A 19,415-nucleotide genomic window follows, 5' to 3' on the forward strand; every position below is an offset into this window, starting at 1 on the left:
TGTAAGGCAGTGAGTACATTTCTTATCAAACTTGTTACCTCCTCCCAAAAACCTTTCTTTGTTTTTGAAAATTTTTAACCAAGATTGATCAAAATTAATTACACAAATTTACATGTAATATATGTATGTTTGTATGTATACACACACATACACACACATACATATACATATATACATATATGTATATATCCATGGAGACTTCTATACATTCCTGTGGCATCAATCTTCAAAAATTGAGGGCAGAGTTTGGAAACCAACTATCTATCACTTGATATAGAGGTAACTATTTGCTGCATAATTACATGGCCATTAGATAATGATGACTGAAAAGATTTAGATCTATTGAGAAAAGGAGCAAATTTCCATATGTTTCCTAGGAATCCCCATAGGACATTGCTTCTTATTTATTCTGCTTACTATATTTACTGTACATTCTTACTTTTACATAAATGATGAGATTGTCTCTGGCTAATGATCTTTCAATAAATGTGATGAGAAATTCAAATCCTAACAACCAGAAGGGTTTTACAACTACCTGTGTAATTGTAGCAGACGCTGTGGTTGAGGCTTCTGGTCTCAGGATGAGAGCAAACTGCTTTTGAGGTTTTTTTATTGTGGAAGCCAAGACTATTTCCATGGGAGAGGTCACGTGAAAAGTCGTCAATAGTATTTAACTAGTAGTCAGGGCAGAATTTGGCTGAGGCCACCATCCCTGTCATAAGACTTTAAACTCATGGGGAAGACCTCTGTCTTCCTTTCCAAAGCCATCTTCCATGATGGCCAGTGTTCTGGCTTGAAAGTCTCTCTATAAAACGTGTACAATATACTGTGTTGGAAATGCAGAATAATATATTGGGCCAGTCACAGATTAACTATGTGTATATGTATGTATTTGTATATGGACATATGGACATATACAGGTCAAGGGCATATGCAGATGTTGTAACATTTTTAGCAGAATACAAAGGATAAAGTATACTTTGTACTTAATATGAATTATGTTCTGATGAACTTTTGCATTATGCTATGACATGGAGGTTTGAAACAAGCATGAAGGATCTACTACAATATTCCTTTTTACCTAACCTCTCACAAACAATGTATCTTTGCATTGTTATGAATCTACTAGATTTTTCTGGTTCTCATCTTTCTTTAACTGCATGCTGTTGACCCTCTGCCAATGAAGCTCCAACTTCTGTGCTGTATCAGTTGTTTTTCCATTTCATTCTCCAACTGCTGTAATCAGGCGTCACTCCTATCCTCAGAAATTTGACAAAACTATGGATGAACTTCAAGTCACAGACTTTGGAAGAACCCCAGCTCAAATTTCTATCCTATGTCTCCACAATTCTTCTATACTACCTTCCTTTTAACAGCCTTGACCACTACATCTTTATTTAGGTAATTTTCTAACATCTCTTTCAAATCCAGCCACCCTTGTTAAGCTCTCACTACTCAAAGATGCACGATTGTTTCATTTTATGAGGCTTAAAAACTTCAGACTCATAGTAGTGTTTGTAGTTGTTATTTGTGTTAAACTTGACTAAACTATAGGATACCCAGATCACTGGTAAACATTATTTCTGGGTAGTTATAAAGAATGTTTCTGGATGAGTTTACATTTGAAGATAACTTTCAACAATGTGGATAGAGATCATCTAATCTATTTGGGACCCAAATAAAACAAAAAGTATACAAAGATTCACTTACTCCTGTCCTCAGAAGTTGGTTAAAACTCTGGCTTAATTTATTTAAATACCTCCTTGGTTTTCAGATGATTAGACAGGAAGGAAGGAAGGAAGGAAGGAAGGAAGGAAGGAAGGAAGGAAGGAAGGAAGGAAGGAAGGAGGGAGGGAGGGAGGGAGGGAGGGAAGGAAGGAAGGAAGGAAGGAAGGAAGGAAGGAGGGAAGGAAGGAAGGAAGGAAGGAAGGAAGGAAGGAAGGAAGGAAGGAAGGAAGGAAGGAAGGAAGGAAGGAAGGAGAGAAGGAAGGAAGGAAGGGAAAAAGAAAGAGGAAGAAAGAGATATTCTATGGTAAAATTGCTTGAAAACTGTAACCGTGATTTATCAATACTAATTTCCTTTCATTGTCTCTCCATTGTTCCTCTATCCAGGCTCTGTATCCGATATCCATCCTACTTACCCATCTATCTCCCTCTCTGGGGCCTTACACCAGGTTTATAATTGACCTTCCTTCTATCCTTCTATACCACCCATCTCTGCCAAGTTATAGAATACATCATAACCCAACAGTTAGATATATCATATGACAACTTTCCTCACAAGAAAATCTCACAGATAACTATTCAAAGCACTTTCCAGTGTGGTCCTACCTAACTATCTTGAAGTTCTCTTACCACATTTATTCTCACTTCTAAGAATTGAACTATCAGGGCTATTATATATACCTCATCTCCTTACCAGGAAAAATTCATGCTTGAAAAAAAACTTTGCTTCTTCTCAGACCTTCATACATTCATCTTCCTTCACATTCAAACTTTATTTCAGAATCATGCTAATATCATATAGCAGTTAAGAGTTAATTGAAACTATGGGAAGTATGCAAGTTTTAACATGAATCCTCATTAATGTTATTCTTTCTTATTTGCTACACTTAGAGTTTCCCATGCTTTTTTGTACCGGGCTTTCATGAGGTGATTATGCTGATGTGATCTCTGCTGAAGGAGTTACAGTCAATAAGGCAGTCTGAGAAAGTTTATGCAAACTGAACATCTGGGTTTTTGATGCCCTTACTGAGCACTGCCTTCTTCTCGGTGCATCTTCTTAACCATTCCCTCACATCTCTCTGTAATTGGTAATTCTTTATACCTTCCTTGGGCCACACTCACATTTGTCTATGATGGCTGTCTCTTTGCCTTACTTATTCTAGGCTATAGACATTCTGGGGGGCAAGGGCTGGGAGTTGTTTTCTTTGTGTATGTGTGTCTCCTCATCCTGGCACAAACAACACATAGCTGAGTGTGGTTGTGTCCAATAGAGAGTTCAATCAAATAGACTGTGAATGTGGTCTACAGACTTGACAGCTTTAAGAACTCAGAGATTTAAAAAAATATCCAAATGAGTGGGTATTATAGGTTAATGTTTATTGAGGGATACTAAAAAATATTATTCGTTCTAAATGGAAAGACTTGGGAAAAATCTACACTAAGCGAAGTAAGCCAGATAATAATTAGAATATACCTATAAATCTACAAATAAATCCAATGGATAGTTAAAAAAACAAATCATTACACGTGGACATGATTAATTACACAACAGTCTAAACATTCGCACAGTGAGAACATCACACAGTGAGAACAAAGGAGAATATTCTTAGGAGAGAATCACAAGGGCTCAATAGCTATGTACATATGATCATATTAAATGATGATTACCAAAATGAACTCCAAGAAATGGAAGTCAGAGGTTTATTATACTGTTTGAGGGGGATTTTTTTTCTTTTCTCTTTTCTTTGGTGTATTCTCATATGTTGCTGTTTATTTCTATACACTTTGTCTTGTATATTTGGGAGGGGAAGGAGAAGCACAGAAATGGCAGGACAGTGGGTGAACCAGTTCAGCAGTGAAACAAACTGAACATTTGGAAATGAACTATACAAGTTGGGAGTAAGAGGGAGTTGGGAAGGGGAAGACTGGAAGAGAATAAGGGAGGGTGTGACAATGTTCATTACCTGACTTATGTAATTGTAACCACTCCGTACATCACCTTTACAATATAATTTTTAATTAAAAATATCCTTTCTGAGAATTACAGGAAATAAATGAAGAAACGCTTATGGAAACATATTACAGCTATATGAGCAGAATCTTAGAGGAAGGAATAGAGCTGAAAAAGGAAAAATAAAGACAAACAGTTGACTGCATTTCCGAGGTCTTTTTAGAGACTAATGCCTTGGATATAATAAACAAGCAAAGGAGTGATCCAGCCTGACAATCATAAATCAATTAAACATGATGAGATGAAGGGACATCCGGAAAGGCTATCTCATGGGCAATTGAAAACCTGAAAGTTTTACTGAGCACAAGACTTGAAAGTCATCACAGTATAGAGGTGTTAGTCCTTCAGGAATAAGATGTAGAAGGGAAAATTAAAAAACAGGATGGAGAATTAGGTAGTCTCTCTATTTGGAACAAAAAATAGGAAGACAGATAATTAGAAAACAGAGCACAGAGGATTAGAGAGATCACAGATAATCAGACATTACTAGAAGACGCAAAGGGATCAGGACTAGAGAAATGAATGAGGATGCATCTATGTTGGTGATGCAGGTCCAGCAGAGAGGTGAGTAGAAAGGATCACTGCTCTCACTGCAATTTCTATAGACACAAATGTTCAGGTAGTCTAGGGAAGGGGAAGTAATAAGGCAAGAGTAGTCGCTAACAGTGAAAGATGAGGAAAGGATTCTCAGAATATCAAGGGTCTAGCAAGAGGAGCATGGGTTGACAGCCAGGTTTTCTACAATCTACCCTTCATGAGAGCCCTTCTCCCCCGCCCTCCCACCAGGCGTCCATCCCTCCCTCACCATCAATGTTTCCCTTGGGACATAATAGTCTTGAGTCAGCCACTTAACCCAATACAACCTCCAATGTAGCACATTTTTTATTAAAAAGTCTGGGTGAGTACTTTGCAACATATGACTATGAATGAGAAACACCTTTACTATGCCAGAGAAATGAAGTTTATTGGGAAATAGATGAAGTAGCCTCCATGCATTCCAGGGAAGAAAGGAAAGCAGGAAATGGAAGCATATACCAGGAAACTCCCAACAGTGGTGTCCAGAACTAGCATTATATCTTCAGAAACAAACATTGAATGAAAAAAGACACAGCCCTCAATACGAAGGAGTTTTCCAGATGTTGGATGTTAATGGTATGTGTCCTTGCATGTTGGGTCTGGATCACATGTTCATGTCATGATACCATAGTTGGTGTGATGTGGTTTCTTCATGGCAACTCAGCTTTGGTAAAGGGAGGACCTGAAGATGCTTCTTGCACTTGATCTAATGGCTCTATGGATGTCTTCAAAGAGGAAATAAGTTGTTCATTTAACAGCAACGCTTTTGACAGCTGCCACAGGAGCCACTGGCATTGGTGGTAGCACATGGGTTGCAGGGGAGTCTAGAGGGACACAAAGGTTTACATCAGATTGGGGAAGGAAAAGGAGAAAACTCTGGAGGTGCACACATCTGCTTTATACTTAAGGAGCCAACCTATGTGGGTCCTAAGCGATTGGAACGAATTGACTGAAACTTTGATTATTATTGAACCCTTCTCCCTCTCCCAGAATGCCATGTACAGGGGCACTGAAACTGTCAAAAAAATATGATCTCATGGCTTTGAGTGCTCATGGGACCTAACATGACCTTCCTTACCCAAAAGAGACCATTGTGACTAGCAATCTCTCTTTCAGCACTTCCCAAGCAGTCCTCAGAGGCAGAAGCTGTTGATGTCCTAATCATCCATCAAAGTTTGCATCGCTATCACAGATCACTAAGCACATGGTAGACACTCAATCCACATTGATCTTTTAGGGAGTTACAAAGACAGCCACCAGGAATGTGTCCCACCTGTCATACAGTCCCATCATGCACATTATCCCAGAAGTATTTCACTTGTACTCACTTGCAGTCCTCGCTCTCCAGCAGGCCCCGGTACGTGTTGATCTCACACTCCAGCCGTGACTTGACATCCAGCAGCACCTGGTACTCCTGGTTCTGGCGCTCCAGGTCAGACCGGATCTCAGACAGCTGGGACTCCACGTTGGTGATCAGACACTGCACCTGGGACAGCTGGGAGCTGTAGCGGGCCTCGCTCTCCGTCAGTGTGTTCTCCAGGGAGTTTCTCTGCAAGGGACAAGAGAAGGAGGTCAGGGAGCTGCTCCTGCAAAGCCTTCCTCCAGGGCCTTCCACACAGCTCTCCAGCTTCATGGGCTCAGAGGAGTGTGGCCTGTGGGACAGCCCACTGTGGACGCCTCCCACACCACACTCTGCCCACCAGCCACTCCCAACAACACACACCAGGTTGTGCTGGGCCTGCAGCTCGATCTCCAGGGAGTTGACCGTGCGTCTCAGCTCGATGATGTCTGCCTGGTAGGACTGCAGCTGCTCAGAGCTGGATACCACCTGCTTGTTCAGCTCCTCACTCTGCAAGAGAGGAAGGGGAGGAGATGGGTCAGCCCCTGGCTTGTGGGCTCCATCTGAGAGCCTGGAGTCCCGAGTGGCCGCGTGCTTCGATGCCCACCTGTGTGGTGAACCATTCCTCCACCTCCCTGCGGTTGGTTTCCACCAGGGCCTCGTACTGACACCTGGTCTCGTTCAGCACGCGGTTGAGGTCCACGGTGGGAGCGGCGTCCACCTCCACGTTGAGGCGGTCTCCCAGCTGGCAGCGCAGGGTGTTGACTTCCTGCAGGGGGAAAGGCAAAGAATGAGCCCATAGAAATGGATCACAATAAGTGGAAACACTCAAGCATTGAATTCCTCTTCCTTTATCTTAAGAAGAAGCCCAAACTCCTCTCTGGCTCATTCATGTTGTGTGCAAACTTTATAGCACATGTTTCCTTCTAACTTAGGATACATCCATACAGTTATGTGGCTATCTCTCTACCCTAGACCATAAGCATTTTGAAGAAAGGAACCATCTTTTCTTTCTTTTCTCTTTTGGTTTTCCTCCAACTTCACCACCAAATTCAGAACACAGGCAGGCAGAGAGAAGAGCTGTCAAGGAGCATTCTCCCTCAGAATTCCCCAGCACCTGCCCATCTCTCTCTGAGTGCTTGAGAATTAGCAATGTGCCTCATGCCATACAGAGAGGATAGGCCACAGCGTCACTACATGGATAAAACATTGGCCTTTAATGACCTTCCAAGAACAGCCCCACCCTAGGGAACCTATTATTTGCCTCCTGATTCCCCATGCTGACGAGTAAGCCTGAAAGCTCTGAGACTTGCTTTTATTTTTTCTTCCGTACCTCCTCATGGTTCCTCTTAAGGGACAGCAGCTCCTCCCTCAGGGATTCCACCTGGGCCTCCAAGTCAGACTTGCACAAGGTCAGCTCATCCAGGATCCTGCGCAGGCCGTTGATGTCGGACTCCACCAGCTGCCGCAGGGACCGCTCTGTCTCGTACCTGCACACATCCGTCAAAGTCAGAGGACAAACCAGGGGGAAAAAAGGCCCTCCTTCTACTCCTGTGTCTTATTTGGATAGAATTGGCCACGATCTTTTTGAATTTACACCGTGTTCTGCCCCTGTTCCTCCACGTTTCCCTCCCACTGTGTATGTGCAGACTGGAGAGGCCCCTTGACTGAATCTAACACCAGAAAGGTACCCAATGGGAATCTAAGATGAAACCTCTCACTCTTTGGTTTTGTTGGTTAATCTATCACCAGATCAGTCCATTCCCAAAGAACAAATCATTTAAGTATCTGAATTTGGGATTTAAAAAAAAAATCTTCCAAAAAGATCCACACAGGTTGAGCTTTCTTAGTCAGAAACTCTAAAAGTGGAAAACCACTACCAGTAGCTCACGCCTCAAGAGGCTGAGATCTGAGGGTCTCAGTTTGAAGCCAGCCCAGGCAGAAAAGTCCATGAGACTGTTAACCAGAAAAAAAACAATTAACCAGAAAAAAAAATCTGGAAGTGGAGCTGTGGCTCTAGTAGTAGAGACCCAGACTTGAGCAAAGAAGGTAAGGAACAATGCCCAGGCCCTTAGTTCAAGCCCCAGTACTGGCACAGAAAGAAAAAAAGGAAGGGGGGGAGGAAGATTTTTAAACCTGGAACTCAAAAGTCTGAAACTCTTTGAGCTTTGACATAATGCCATGGTAGAATAATTTCATACCTGACTTCATATGACAAGTCATTGCCAAAACTCAAATTCACTAAAAACACTGCATAAAATAACCTTCATGGTATAAGTCATACATGAAACATAAATTAATTCTGGGCTTGGACTTGGGTCCCTATCCCTAAGATATTTCATTTTATATAATATGTAAGAATTCCAAACAAATAAAAAACAAGGTTGGGGGAGGGGCATGGGTCAGGTGGTAGAGTACCAGCCAACAAGCCAAAGTTTCAGATACAAAGTTTGAGTTCTGGTCTCAGAACCTGAAACACTTCTGATCCTAAGTATTTCAGGAAAAGTACACTTGATCTGTGTGGGCTGAAGGGAAGGCTGATCCACAAGTCTGCATGATTGACATTCATTCACATAACCAGACTTAGGAGGACAAAGAAACAGAGATGACTTCCTCTGCCCTTCCAGGAAACATTAGGTCCATAGGGCCATAATAGAGCTACGAGGGCCTTGTAGGTCATCTGTCCTAAAAAAGGTTCATCATACTTGGTCCTGAAGTCATCAGAGGCCAGCTTGGCATTGTCGACCTGCACCAGCAGCCTAGCATTCTCAGACTTGGAACACAGAATCTGAAGAAAAGGAAACACACACACACTGGTTATCACATGAGGTTATAACAAGAGAGGCAACTACTGTTGAGTCTCCACATAACCCCCTCACCTTCTGCTGGAGCTCCTCAATGGTCCGGAAGTAGGCCTGGTAGGCAGGACACACCAATGGGTCCTGCTGCTGGTTCCTCTCCTGGATGCGGCTCTCCAGCTCAGCATTTTCTTGCTCCAGCTGACGCACCTTCTCCAGGTAGCTGGCCAGGCGGTCGTTCAAGAACTGCATGGTCTCCTTCTCACTGCCAATGAAGGAGCCCTCGCAGAGCCAGTTGCAGTTGCCCACATTGGCGGGGATGTTGCAGGCACCGGGCAGGGTGCAGCTGTGGCAGCTGGGAGGAATGCAAGGCCGGGAGGCGCAGCTGGTGCGGCAGCTCATGCTGGGTAGGCAGTTGCAAGCCATGGTGCTGACAGAGGCAGAAGATGGGAGAGCAGTGAGCTGTGGAGGTAGATGTGGGTGAGGTTTGAGTCTGTCCTTCCTCCGTGGTCCTTTTATACCCTTAATGGTGGGTGGGGGCCTAAGAAAATAGCATCGTTTCCTTTCCTAATGCTTCAGCTAATTTTTTCTTCAAAATATGCTAGTTAGATGCTTCCACAGAGTCCCCCCTCATCTCATAAAATTATTCCACTCAGCTTGTGTCACACCAGGCTCTTCCTGGGCATTGGTGGTTGATGGGATTAGAGTTTCATCAGATGGCTTCAAAGGAGCTAGGGTCATCACATCCCCAAGAGGCTCAGGCCATTACTCAGAGGGGAGGACAGCCAGGAACATGGGGCGGAGTTGCTTGGGAATCAGAAGCTCTCCTCCCATAAGATCCGGTCACCATATTCCCTGGAAAGACAATTGTTGGGTGGATATTTTTCCAAGTTGCCTTCTTCCCCTGGATCTCTACCTACATTTCAGTATTCTTATAGCACCAACTCACCCTGTATTTTCTCCTATTGGTTGGGGCTTAGAGTCTTGTCCAATACCTGGAAAGACTGAAAACAATTGTATGTTACTAGTTTGGAAAAGATAAAGCAAGACGGAAACTGGATAGATGGAAACAGGACTAACAGGAGAATTGGTCACCAAAGGCCTACATGCTACATCTGGCTATTGATCCTTGGGGTTCATTTTTTGGGAGATGGTGGAACCTTTCAGATTTGAGGCCATCCAGAGAGGTTTCTGAGATGAGGTTCATGTAGCTTGAGGGAAACACATAGTCTGAAGCCCAGTTCAGCCTGCTACACGTTTTGCAGCTCAAGTTTTAATGGAATACAACCATGCTCATTCATTTTGGCATTACCTGTGACTGTGTTTACATCACAGTGGCTAAGGTAAATGTGTGACAGAGTTTAGAATAAAAAAAACCCTAAGATATCTGTTATCTGGCCCTATTCAGAGAAAGATTTGACAAATTGCCTTAACCTACAGCCAATCTAAAAATGAGAAAGGGAAGAAGTATTCTTGGAAGATGATGCCGGGAATAATCCAGAAGAGTGAGAGTTTAAGCAGCATCATTGAATCCTAAATAAGAAGCCTAATACTATTAATATTCATCAAGAAAGGAAACCAAAGGGAAAGGGGAGGGGGAAGAGGGAATGAGGAAGGAGGTAACAAACAGTATAAGAAATGTATCCAATGCCTAACATATGAAACTGTAACCGCTATATATATATCAGTCTGACAATAAAAATAAAAAATAAAGAAAAAGAAAGGAAACCAGAGTGAGGTGTTCAGCATTTTCCATGATGACTTTATACCAAAATCCTGGGAAATTTTTCTCACATGACTTATACCTCTTTCTAAGAACATCTGCACCCTTAGAGGTGTGACCCTGCCACCTGAGTTCCCAGATCACAGTGACCAGGAAAATACAGCTTGGCTCCATCATCCCCAAGAAACAGACACTGATCCAGGCACCGGTGGCTCACTCCTGTAATTCTAGCTACTCAGGAGGCTGAGGGTTGCAGTTTGAAGCCAGCCCAGGCAGCAAAGTCCATGAGACTCTTCTCTACAATTAACCACCAGAAAACCAGAAGTGAAGCTGTGGCTCAGAGTGATAGAGCCAGCATCATGCCCCAAAAAGTAAATGTTTGGGGGCTGGGGATATAGCCTAGTGGCAAGAGTGCTTGCCTCCTACACATGAAGCTTTCAGTTCGATTCCCCAGCACCACATATTCAGAAAATGGCCAGAAGTGGTGCTGTGGCTCAAGTGGTAGAGTGCTAGCCTTGAGCAGGAAGAAGCCAGGGACAGTGCTCAGGCCCTGAGTCCAAGGCCCAGGACTGGCCAAAAAAAAAAAAAAAAGTAAATGTTTGAAGTTAAATAATTCACATCCCTCCTTGTGGTGTGAGTTCAGCGAAATCAGTTCCCTTTTATGAGTCTTATTTTCTTCATCTTTTAAGTAATAACCATGTTCTGTACCTCACAGGTGTGTGTGTGTGTGTGTGTGTGAGAGAGAGAGAGAGAGAGAGAGAGAGAGAGAGAGACAGAAAGAGACAGAAAAAGAAAGACACAAGAGAGAAAGAGAGAGATGAGATATTATTGTGGTTGGAGGATGGGGTAGCAATAATTACCTTTAAAATATTCATCTTCCCTATTGTTGACCTAGATGGTTCAAATGTAGAATCCTATAGAAATTCTATTGTATTAAATAACTGGGTACATCATCCATGTTAACACAGTGGGGACCAAATCTCACTCACCTAGTAAGCACTAAGGGACACACCAGGGGGAAAAAAACCAAAACAAATTCTGATACCAACTTATTGACTTGAAGAAGTTGCTAGGTAATCACTGTCTGCCACCTTCTCTCATCTTTTGGGTTTGATTATCTTATTTTGAGTGATTCTTGAGGAGAACAAGTTTGCTACATAAGTTGTATTGCCACCAACAACTCCTTCTGATATTGGCATAGAAACGGATTCTGTTCATCCTGCGGGAGCCACTCCCCCAGCCTTAAGGCTCTGTACAGCATTTGTAATTATGATGTCAGTATCGCTGTTCATCGATAATGATGATGATGATGATGGCACCATGTCATGAATACTTGTTATTGATTCTCCAGACAACTCTGTAAAGCTGGGTTATTATTTCCATTTGTAGATAAAGAAAACAAATTGGAAAATGTTCAAAATTTGCCTAAAATGGGCTGGGAATATGGCCTAGTGGCAAGAGCGCTTGCCTCCTACACATGAAGCTCTCGGTTCGATTCCCCAGCACCACATATATGGAAAACGGCCAGAAGGGGCGCTGTGGCTCAGGTGGCAGAGTGCTAGCCTTGAGCAGGAAGAAGACAGGGACAGTGCTCAGGCCCTGAGTCCAAGGCCCAGGACTGGCAAAAAAGAAATTTGCCTAAAATATAGTCAAGGTGTGTTGGGGTTGGAAGCTGAGTGATTCAGGTATCTGAGGACAAAGCCTGAAACACCTAAATACATTGTTAAAAATCCTTCTATTGCCAGGCGCCAGAGGTTCACACCTGTAATCCTAGGTACTCAAGAGATTGAGATCTGAGGATCAAGGATCAAGGCTAGCTGGGATATGAGAGTCTGTGAGACTTATCTCCAAATAAACACCAGGAAACAGGAAGTGCAGCTGTGGCTCAAAGTGGTAGAATACTAGCCTTGAGCAAAAAAGCTCAGGGGCAGTGCCCAGGCCCTAAATTCAAGCTCCATGATCCAGAGTCTTCTCTAATTTTGCGAGGGGAAGGACGTCCTAGATTCATTGCTGTTTACTGCCCCTCGTTTCACAGTTTTTGTGTCTGGTCCATCTGAAGTTCCCATCTTCCTTCCACACTCCCGCAAGCACCTCTCTGCCCATGAATTTAGGTGCCTGGTTACTCTCTGTGATACTCTGCCAAGCTGAGTACAAGTTTCACTCATTTAATTTTCTTCCCAGGAAAAGAGCAATTCTTCTGCATAGTTAACTGAACTGTCCAGGTTAGAAATTAGATTGATTTTTTCTGGACTCTAAGAGATGAAAAATCTAAGAAATGAAACGGCCTAACCCTAAGATCTAAAGCTATAAAACTCACAGATGATATCTTGGAGATGGGGGGAGGGAAAAAGAAAGAGGGAGAGTCAAGAATAAAGTCCTGAGTTCAAAACCCTAGCATAAATCAACAAACTTACATAATGGGAGAAAACAGCTGCAAACCAAGTAGCTAATATCCAGAATTTATAAAGAACATCTACAATGCAGCAACAGTAACAAAAACCCCAACTTAAAAATGAGCAAAGGGGGGCTGGGGATATGGCCTAGTGGCAAGAGAGCTTGCCTCATATATGTGAGGCCCTGGGTTCGATTCCCCAGCACCACATATACAGAAAACGGCCAGAAGTGGCGCTGTGGCTCAAGTGGCAGAGTGCTAGCCTTGAGCAAAAAGGCTGCCAGCCTTGAGCAAAAAGGAAGCCAGGGACAGTGCTCAGGCCCTGAGTCCATGGCCCAGGACTGGCAAAATAAGTAAGTAAATAAATAAATCAAAATGAGCAAAGGACTTGAATAGACATGCCTCCAATGAAGATATGAAAATGACCAATATGCACATAAAAAGATTCTCAACATCACCAATCATTAGGGAAATGCATGAGCCAGGCACAGTGTCACATGCCTGTAACATCTACTAGAAAGACTGAGGCAAAAGGATCACATGTCAAAGGGTACAATGAGATACTGCTTCATACCCCTGTTCAGCTGAATATTGTTTAAAAACCAACAAATAGAAAATGACACATTTAAGGGAGTATTGAAACCTTGGGTTTTTCTGGGTAGGAATCCTCAATGGTACAGCCACTGTGCAAAATGTCTCATTTCACTTCACTGGATTATGTTTAACCAGAGGAGACTATCGACATCAAAGTTGTTTTCTGAGGCATTAGGAAGTTAATGTTGGTCCCTTACACAATCCTTCATTCAAATTAAAGAAGCCTTTTCTTCACAAATAGGGATGCTAACTGCCCCCTACCTTTGTCCCTTTCAGCACTCAGATATGTCTCTCCCTGCTCCACCACCCAGAACCTTCCAAGTAGAAATTGAACAAGTACTGGGTAGGCCAAAGCAGCAAATTGATGGAGTTTCTAGACCTAGGGCTGAGGAGGCGAGTGGAGTCCATGCTGATGACTATTTACATACACAGGGGAAAGGAGAAAGTGCTGGGTATATCAAGAAAAGCCAGCAGTCCCTTTGGCAGGGTGTTCCTGAGACTAAAACTGCCTGAATCATTGACCCAGAACCAGCCTGGACCTCCCCCCCTCCCTCCCCAAATCCTTCAGAGAAAGGATGAGGAGAGCCTCCAGGGCCTCCTCAGTGTGCATCTGGATACCAGCAGCTCTGCTAGGTTGGTCCAGGTCATGAGAAAAATCCAGAAATGGTCAAGAGGAGTCAAGGAGCACAGCTCTGCCCTCTCAACCTCACCTATGGGTACAAAGTGCCAGGCCAGCTGTCTGTCTGCCAAGTACAGAACAGCCCTTTTCTCCCAGAGTCATGTTATTGTATGGTCTGACTTTCAAGTGGCTTTTTAATAGAGTTCTCCGGTGATGAACGCGTTGCAACAGATGAATACCAACGAGAAAGGTATGTGCTTTGCCAGGGAAATGGCGTTTATTAGGTTACAAGGGAGGGCCGCTGGCACTTCAGAGAGCTCTCTGGGGTACAAGCAAGGAAGTCGATTCTGATGAAGGAAAAGGCAGGCACAGAATGGTCGAAGATAGGGTGAGGTGGTGAGAGGCTTCCGGTGAGTTTCTTGGCCACCCTCACTGAGGCGGCTCCATCCATTTCCTTTGTTGGATGAACCAGAGCCAGGTGAAAGCTCTGAAGCCCTAGGCCCTACATCCTTGCTCCTTTGGCATGCCCTGGGCTCTAGCGCACAAAGGAGTTGCAGGGCCCACACCGGGGCCGTGGGACACAAGGTGTGCAGGGGACGGGAGGCGGGCAGGGGGTGCACGGATTGGCCACACAGGGCCCAATGGGTTTGCCGCATGCATTGCTTGTGGCGCAGGGATTGCAGGGCAGCCTGGAGACAAAAAAAGGATGCAGACAAGTGAGCAGAGGGAAATGTATAATGATCTGGTAGAGAGACCCCCAGAGCGAGCTGCCTCTTAGGACTCCACCTGACCTGGAGCAGGGAAGGACTCAGCTCCTCCAGCTGTAAACTTTCCAAGTGCTATGACTCTCTCTAACATAGGCAGCCACAAATAAGTACTGAAACTCTGACCTCTACCCCCCAAATCTGTCCATTCCTAGCTGGTGAGCTTCTCAAACCCTAGTTTTCTTACTTACAGAAGAGGAAGGGTGTTGATCCAATCTTACTGGGGGTGATTATAAGGTAAAATAAGTAGTATATAGAAATACACCCCCTCACAGTAGGCTACTGTAGAAAATGAGGCATGTTGGTCACAAGTCACGTGATCATTGCCAAGTTACATTATCATACGGGTACAGAGGATCACCTGTTCCATTTCAGTTTGTACATCAAACAGTTCTTGCTAACAAACCTGTGGCTTTTTTTTTAAATCTATGGTCACCATATGTTTTCTGAACTCTGTCTGATCACAGCTGGTGTGCAAGAGGGACTTCCCTTCTAAGATATGCAATCTCAACAGAAAGCAATCAGGGAGTAAACTCCTGATGTGTCTGCATCTAACACCCCCAGCTAGGCACTCACTTGCAGTCCTCGCTCTCCAGCAGGCCCCGGTACGTGTTGATCTCACACTCCAGCCGGGCCTTGACGTCCAGCAGCACCTGGTACTCCTGGTTCTGGCGCTCCAGGTCAGACCGGATCTCAGACAGCTGGGACTCCACGTTGGTGATCAGACACTGCACCTGGGACAGCTGGGAGCTGTAGCGGGCCTCACTCTCCGTCAGTGTGTTCTCCAGGGAGTTTCTCTGCAAGGGACAAGAGAGGGAGGTCAGGGAGCTGCTCCTGCAAAGCCTTCCTCCAGGGCCTTCCACACAGCTCTACAGCTTCAAGGGCTCAGAGGAGTGCGACCTGTAGGACAGCCCACTGTGGATGCCTCCCACACCACAGTCTGCCCACCAGCCACTCCCAACAACACACACCAGGTTGTGCTGGGCCTGCAGCTCGATCTCCAGGGAGTTGACTGTGCGTCTCAGCTCGATGATGTCTGCCTGGTAGGACTGCAGCTGCTCAGAGCTGGATACCACCTGCTTGTTCAGCTCCTCCGTCTGCAAGAGAGGAAGGGGAGGAGACGGGTCAGCCCCTGGCTTGTGGGCTCCATCTGAGAGCCTGGAGTCCCGAGTGGCCGCGTGCTTCGATGCCCACCTGTGTGGTGAACCATTCCTCCACCTCCCTGCGGTTGGTTTCCACCAGGGCCTCGTACTGACACCTGGTCTCGTTCAGCACGCGGTTGAGGTCCACGGTGGGAGCGGCGTCCACCTCCACGTTGAGGCGGTCTCCCAGCTGGCAGCGCAGGGTGTTGACTTCCTGTGAATCCAAAACAAACATAGGAGTTGCTATCCCCAGTGATGGTGGGAATGCCGCTGGTTGATGAACTCCTGTACTCCCTGCTCAGAATAAAGACCTTCCATGTTAGCTCTGGGCCAAATGGTGTGCACTCCATATGGCACATGTCCTTCCTCGCCATAGCTGCGCTGTGCCATTTGGTCTGCAGAACAGCTCCAGTGAATTACCTCAGCTATCAGCGAAGCAGGCAATCAGACTAAACACTTAATTCCCAGATTAAAGTCTTGCTGTGAGAAGCTCAGAAGGCAGAGAATTGGCTGTATGATTTCGGGTTTTATATCAATCAGTTCTTGCCAAGTAAAAAGTACAGTGATATCATGGCCCCTCTGGGGAGCCAGAAAAAGGTGTGTCTCTACTCTCTTTTTATTCCTTTTAACCAAGAAAACTAGGAAAGTAGAGGCCTGTATTCATTAGCCTGACTCTTAGTGGAAAAAGAATTTCATTGCACAACACAAATATATCATTGCTGGGCCCCGTCCTTCGATCTGATGACCAGTTAATGGCAAAGGAAGGTATTGTAAGAAACAAACATGTGCAGGTTTTGAATGGAAGATAGCTTGCATAGGAACATGGGCAGGTCTTATCTCAAATTTCTCTTTCATTGTGGCCTTGATGGTTTGTTTGGGTTTTGTTTTTTGTTTTTTTGGCCAGTCCTGGGCCTCAGACTCAGGGCCTGAGCACTGTCCCTGGCTTCCTTTTTGCTCAAGGCTAGCACTCTGCCACTTGAGCCACAGCGCCACTTCTGGCCGTTTTCTGTATATGTGGTGCTGGGGAATCGAACCCAGGGCCTCATGTATACAAGGCAAGCACACTTGCCACTAGGCCATATCCCCAACCCCTTGTTTGGGGTTTTTTAAGAACTTCATAAAGACACCTTCAACTTCATACTTGTACTCCTGACTCTGCTACTCCAAATCCCTAACGCTCCTCTCAGCTTGAGTCTGGGTCACTTTCGGTCTCACCTCCTCATGGTTCCTCTTGAGGCAGAGCAACTCCTCCTTCAGGGACTCCACCTGGGCCTCCAGGTCAGACTTGCACAAGGTCAGCTCATCCAGGATTCTGCGCAGGCCATTGATGTCGGACTCCACCAGCTGCCGCAGGGACAGCTCCGTCTCGTACCTACACAAAGACGGGGTCAGAGTAACAATTCAAGACTCACAGAAAATGCCCCCCATCGCCTCACTTGCCTCGCCTAACACTTCCTGCAGTACATAGACCTAAGAGACAGAGGGCCTTAGCAGCTCTGCCTAGACCCAAAGTTATTCTCATCTATATTTTTTATATTTTCTTTGCTTGGTTGATCTCAAACTTCTTTGGTACCCTTCACAACTGATGGGCTGTTCTGTTGTTCATTGAAATAGTGGGAATCCTTTCCTTTAAATAGAGGCTCATAAGAGGCAAAGGCGACTTGTTTGAACTCCAAATCACTCACTTGGTCCTGAAGTCATCGGCAGCCAGCTTAGCATTGTCAACCTGCACCACCATCCTGGCATTCTCAGACTTGGTACACAGGATCTAAGGAGGGAGAGGCTGCTTAGTGAGGATGGGAAATCCAACTCCTTTAAAATGGCTGCAAAAGGTGTGTTGGAGGTAAAATAGGGAAGGCCAGAATCCTGACACCACAGGAACAGGAAACTCATCTTTCCCCAACAGAAAGCTCCCCTTGCTGAAAGATGTCAACAAAGCACCCCCACCTTCTGCTGGAGCTCCTCAATGGTCCGGAAGTAGGCCTGGTAGGCGGGACACACCAATGGGTCCTGCTGCTGATTCCTCTCCTGGATACGGCTCTCCAGCTCAGCATTTTCTTGCTCCAGCTGACGCACCTTCTCCAGGTAGCTGGCCAGGCGGTCGTTCAAGAACTGCATGGTCTCCTTCTCGTTGCCATTGAAGGAGCCCTCGCAGAACCAGTTGCAGTTGCCCACATTGGCGGGGATGTTGCAGGCACCAGGCAGGGTGCAGCTGTGGCAGCTGGGAGGAATGCAAGGCCTGGAGGAGCAGCTGGTGCGGCAGCTCATGCTGGGGAGGCAGCAGTTGTACGGCATGGTGCTGGACAGAGGGAGATGCCCGGATGAACGCAGAGTAGAAGTTCTCCAAGCCTGAGAGCTGTGGGTCACCTAGCTCTGGTGAGCATTTATACCCCCTCTACAGAGGGTGTGGACACAGTATGTGATGTCTTTTTTTTCTTTGTACTTCTTCACTGGTTTCAGACGCCCTGCCGTTCAGTCTGTTATTTGCTTTCCTCAGAAGAGTCCCTTGTCCCATAAAATTCTTTACTTGGGCTTCTTGCTAAGTCAGGACTCTTCTTCAGGCAGTACACCCATGAAATCAGAGTTCTGTGGTAGACCTTCAAAGAGGCCACACCATCCAGCCCTCATTAATGGGGTGTGGGTCCATCCCATGGCATTCTTGTGTGTCACGTGATCTTCCAGGGCCCATCATCAAATTCACGCCGTGGCCCACCAGACATTTCCTGTGAGAGACACAGCTTGGTTTGAGAAAGAAGTCGCCTTACATACCAACAGTCTGCTCTCTTTTCCTCCACTTTGAGAAGAGGATCTGGAGTAGCCTCTCGGGCTCAGGATGGCTGATTGAAGCAGATGACTAACTCTGACCCTACCATGACTGACAAGTCAGGAAAGCTGCCTGTGTTTTGTAGAACCACAGGCTACCCCCTCCCAGTCATCACTTAGGAGAATTGTCAAAATGAGGCCATATGTATCATGTTTGGCTAGTTGTACAAAGGGGTTTCGATTTGGCATGTCTTTCTGAGTGCCATGCATCTTTTTTTTTTTACGTTTTTATTATAAAACTGATGTACAGAGAGGTTACAGTTTCATACGTTAGGCATTGGATACATTTCTTGTACTGTTTGTTACCTAGTCCCTCATACCCCCTTCCCCCCTCCCCCTTTCCCTCCCCCTGCCCGGAGGTGTTCATTTCACTTACACCAAACAGTTTTGCAAGTATTGCTTTTGTTGTTGTTTCTCTTATTTTACCCTTTGTCTCTCAATTTTGGTATTCCCTTTGAATTTCCTAATTCTAATACCAGTACACACTGTTTTCCACACACTCAGATAAGATTACAGAGATAGTGTAGATACAATCACAAGAAGGTGATACACGAACATCATCAATAGTAGAAACTACAGATACACATGGGATGTTGAAAGTAGTTACAACTGTGATATAACAATCATTTCCATAAAATGGAGTTCATTTCACTTAGCATCATCTTAGGTGATCATAAGGGTATAGCTATTGGGCTCTTGTGATCCTCTGCTGTGACTTGCCTAAACCTGTGCTAATTATTCCCAATAAGGGAGACCATAGAGTCCATGTTTCTTTGGGTCTGGCTCACTTCACTTAGTATAATTTTTTCCAAGTCCTTCCATTTCCTTACAAATGGGGCAATGTCATTCTTTCTGATAGAGGCATAAAATCAATGCCACCCTTTCCATCGTTCTCCCCCATTCTCCCTC

The 19,415-nt window shown here is 45.0% G+C and overlaps 2 protein-coding genes across 2 annotated transcripts; both read right to left on the reverse strand.

Annotated features, from left to right (window-relative positions):
• Positions 1 to 5,063: 5,063 nt before the first annotated feature.
• Positions 5,064 to 8,986, reverse strand: LOC125365329 (keratin, type I cuticular Ha4). The gene is made up of 7 exons (XM_048365334.1): positions 8,531 to 8,986; positions 8,357 to 8,439; positions 6,985 to 7,141; positions 6,259 to 6,420; positions 6,036 to 6,161; positions 5,641 to 5,861; positions 5,064 to 5,136 (listed from the first exon to the last, which is right to left on the reverse strand). The coding sequence occupies exons 1-7, from the start codon at positions 8,873 to 8,875 to the stop codon at positions 5,064 to 5,066; spliced, it is 1,167 nt and encodes a 388-aa protein (XP_048221291.1). The 5' UTR covers positions 8,876 to 8,986.
• Positions 8,987 to 14,312: 5,326 nt separating this feature from the next.
• LOC125365332 (keratin, type I cuticular Ha1) lies at positions 14,313 to 17,981 on the reverse strand. The gene is made up of 7 exons (XM_048365337.1): positions 17,631 to 17,981; positions 17,369 to 17,451; positions 16,899 to 17,055; positions 15,736 to 15,897; positions 15,513 to 15,638; positions 15,118 to 15,338; positions 14,313 to 14,466 (listed from the first exon to the last, which is right to left on the reverse strand). Exons 1-7 carry the CDS (start codon positions 17,976 to 17,978, stop codon positions 14,313 to 14,315), a joined length of 1,251 nt encoding a protein of 416 aa, XP_048221294.1. The 5' UTR covers positions 17,979 to 17,981.
• Positions 17,982 to 19,415: the final 1,434 nt, after the last annotated feature.

Source organism: Perognathus longimembris, chromosome 17 (genome assembly GCF_023159225.1).
Source record: "Perognathus longimembris pacificus isolate PPM17 chromosome 17, ASM2315922v1, whole genome shotgun sequence".
Lineage (NCBI taxonomy): Eukaryota > Metazoa > Chordata > Mammalia > Rodentia > Heteromyidae > Perognathus > Perognathus longimembris.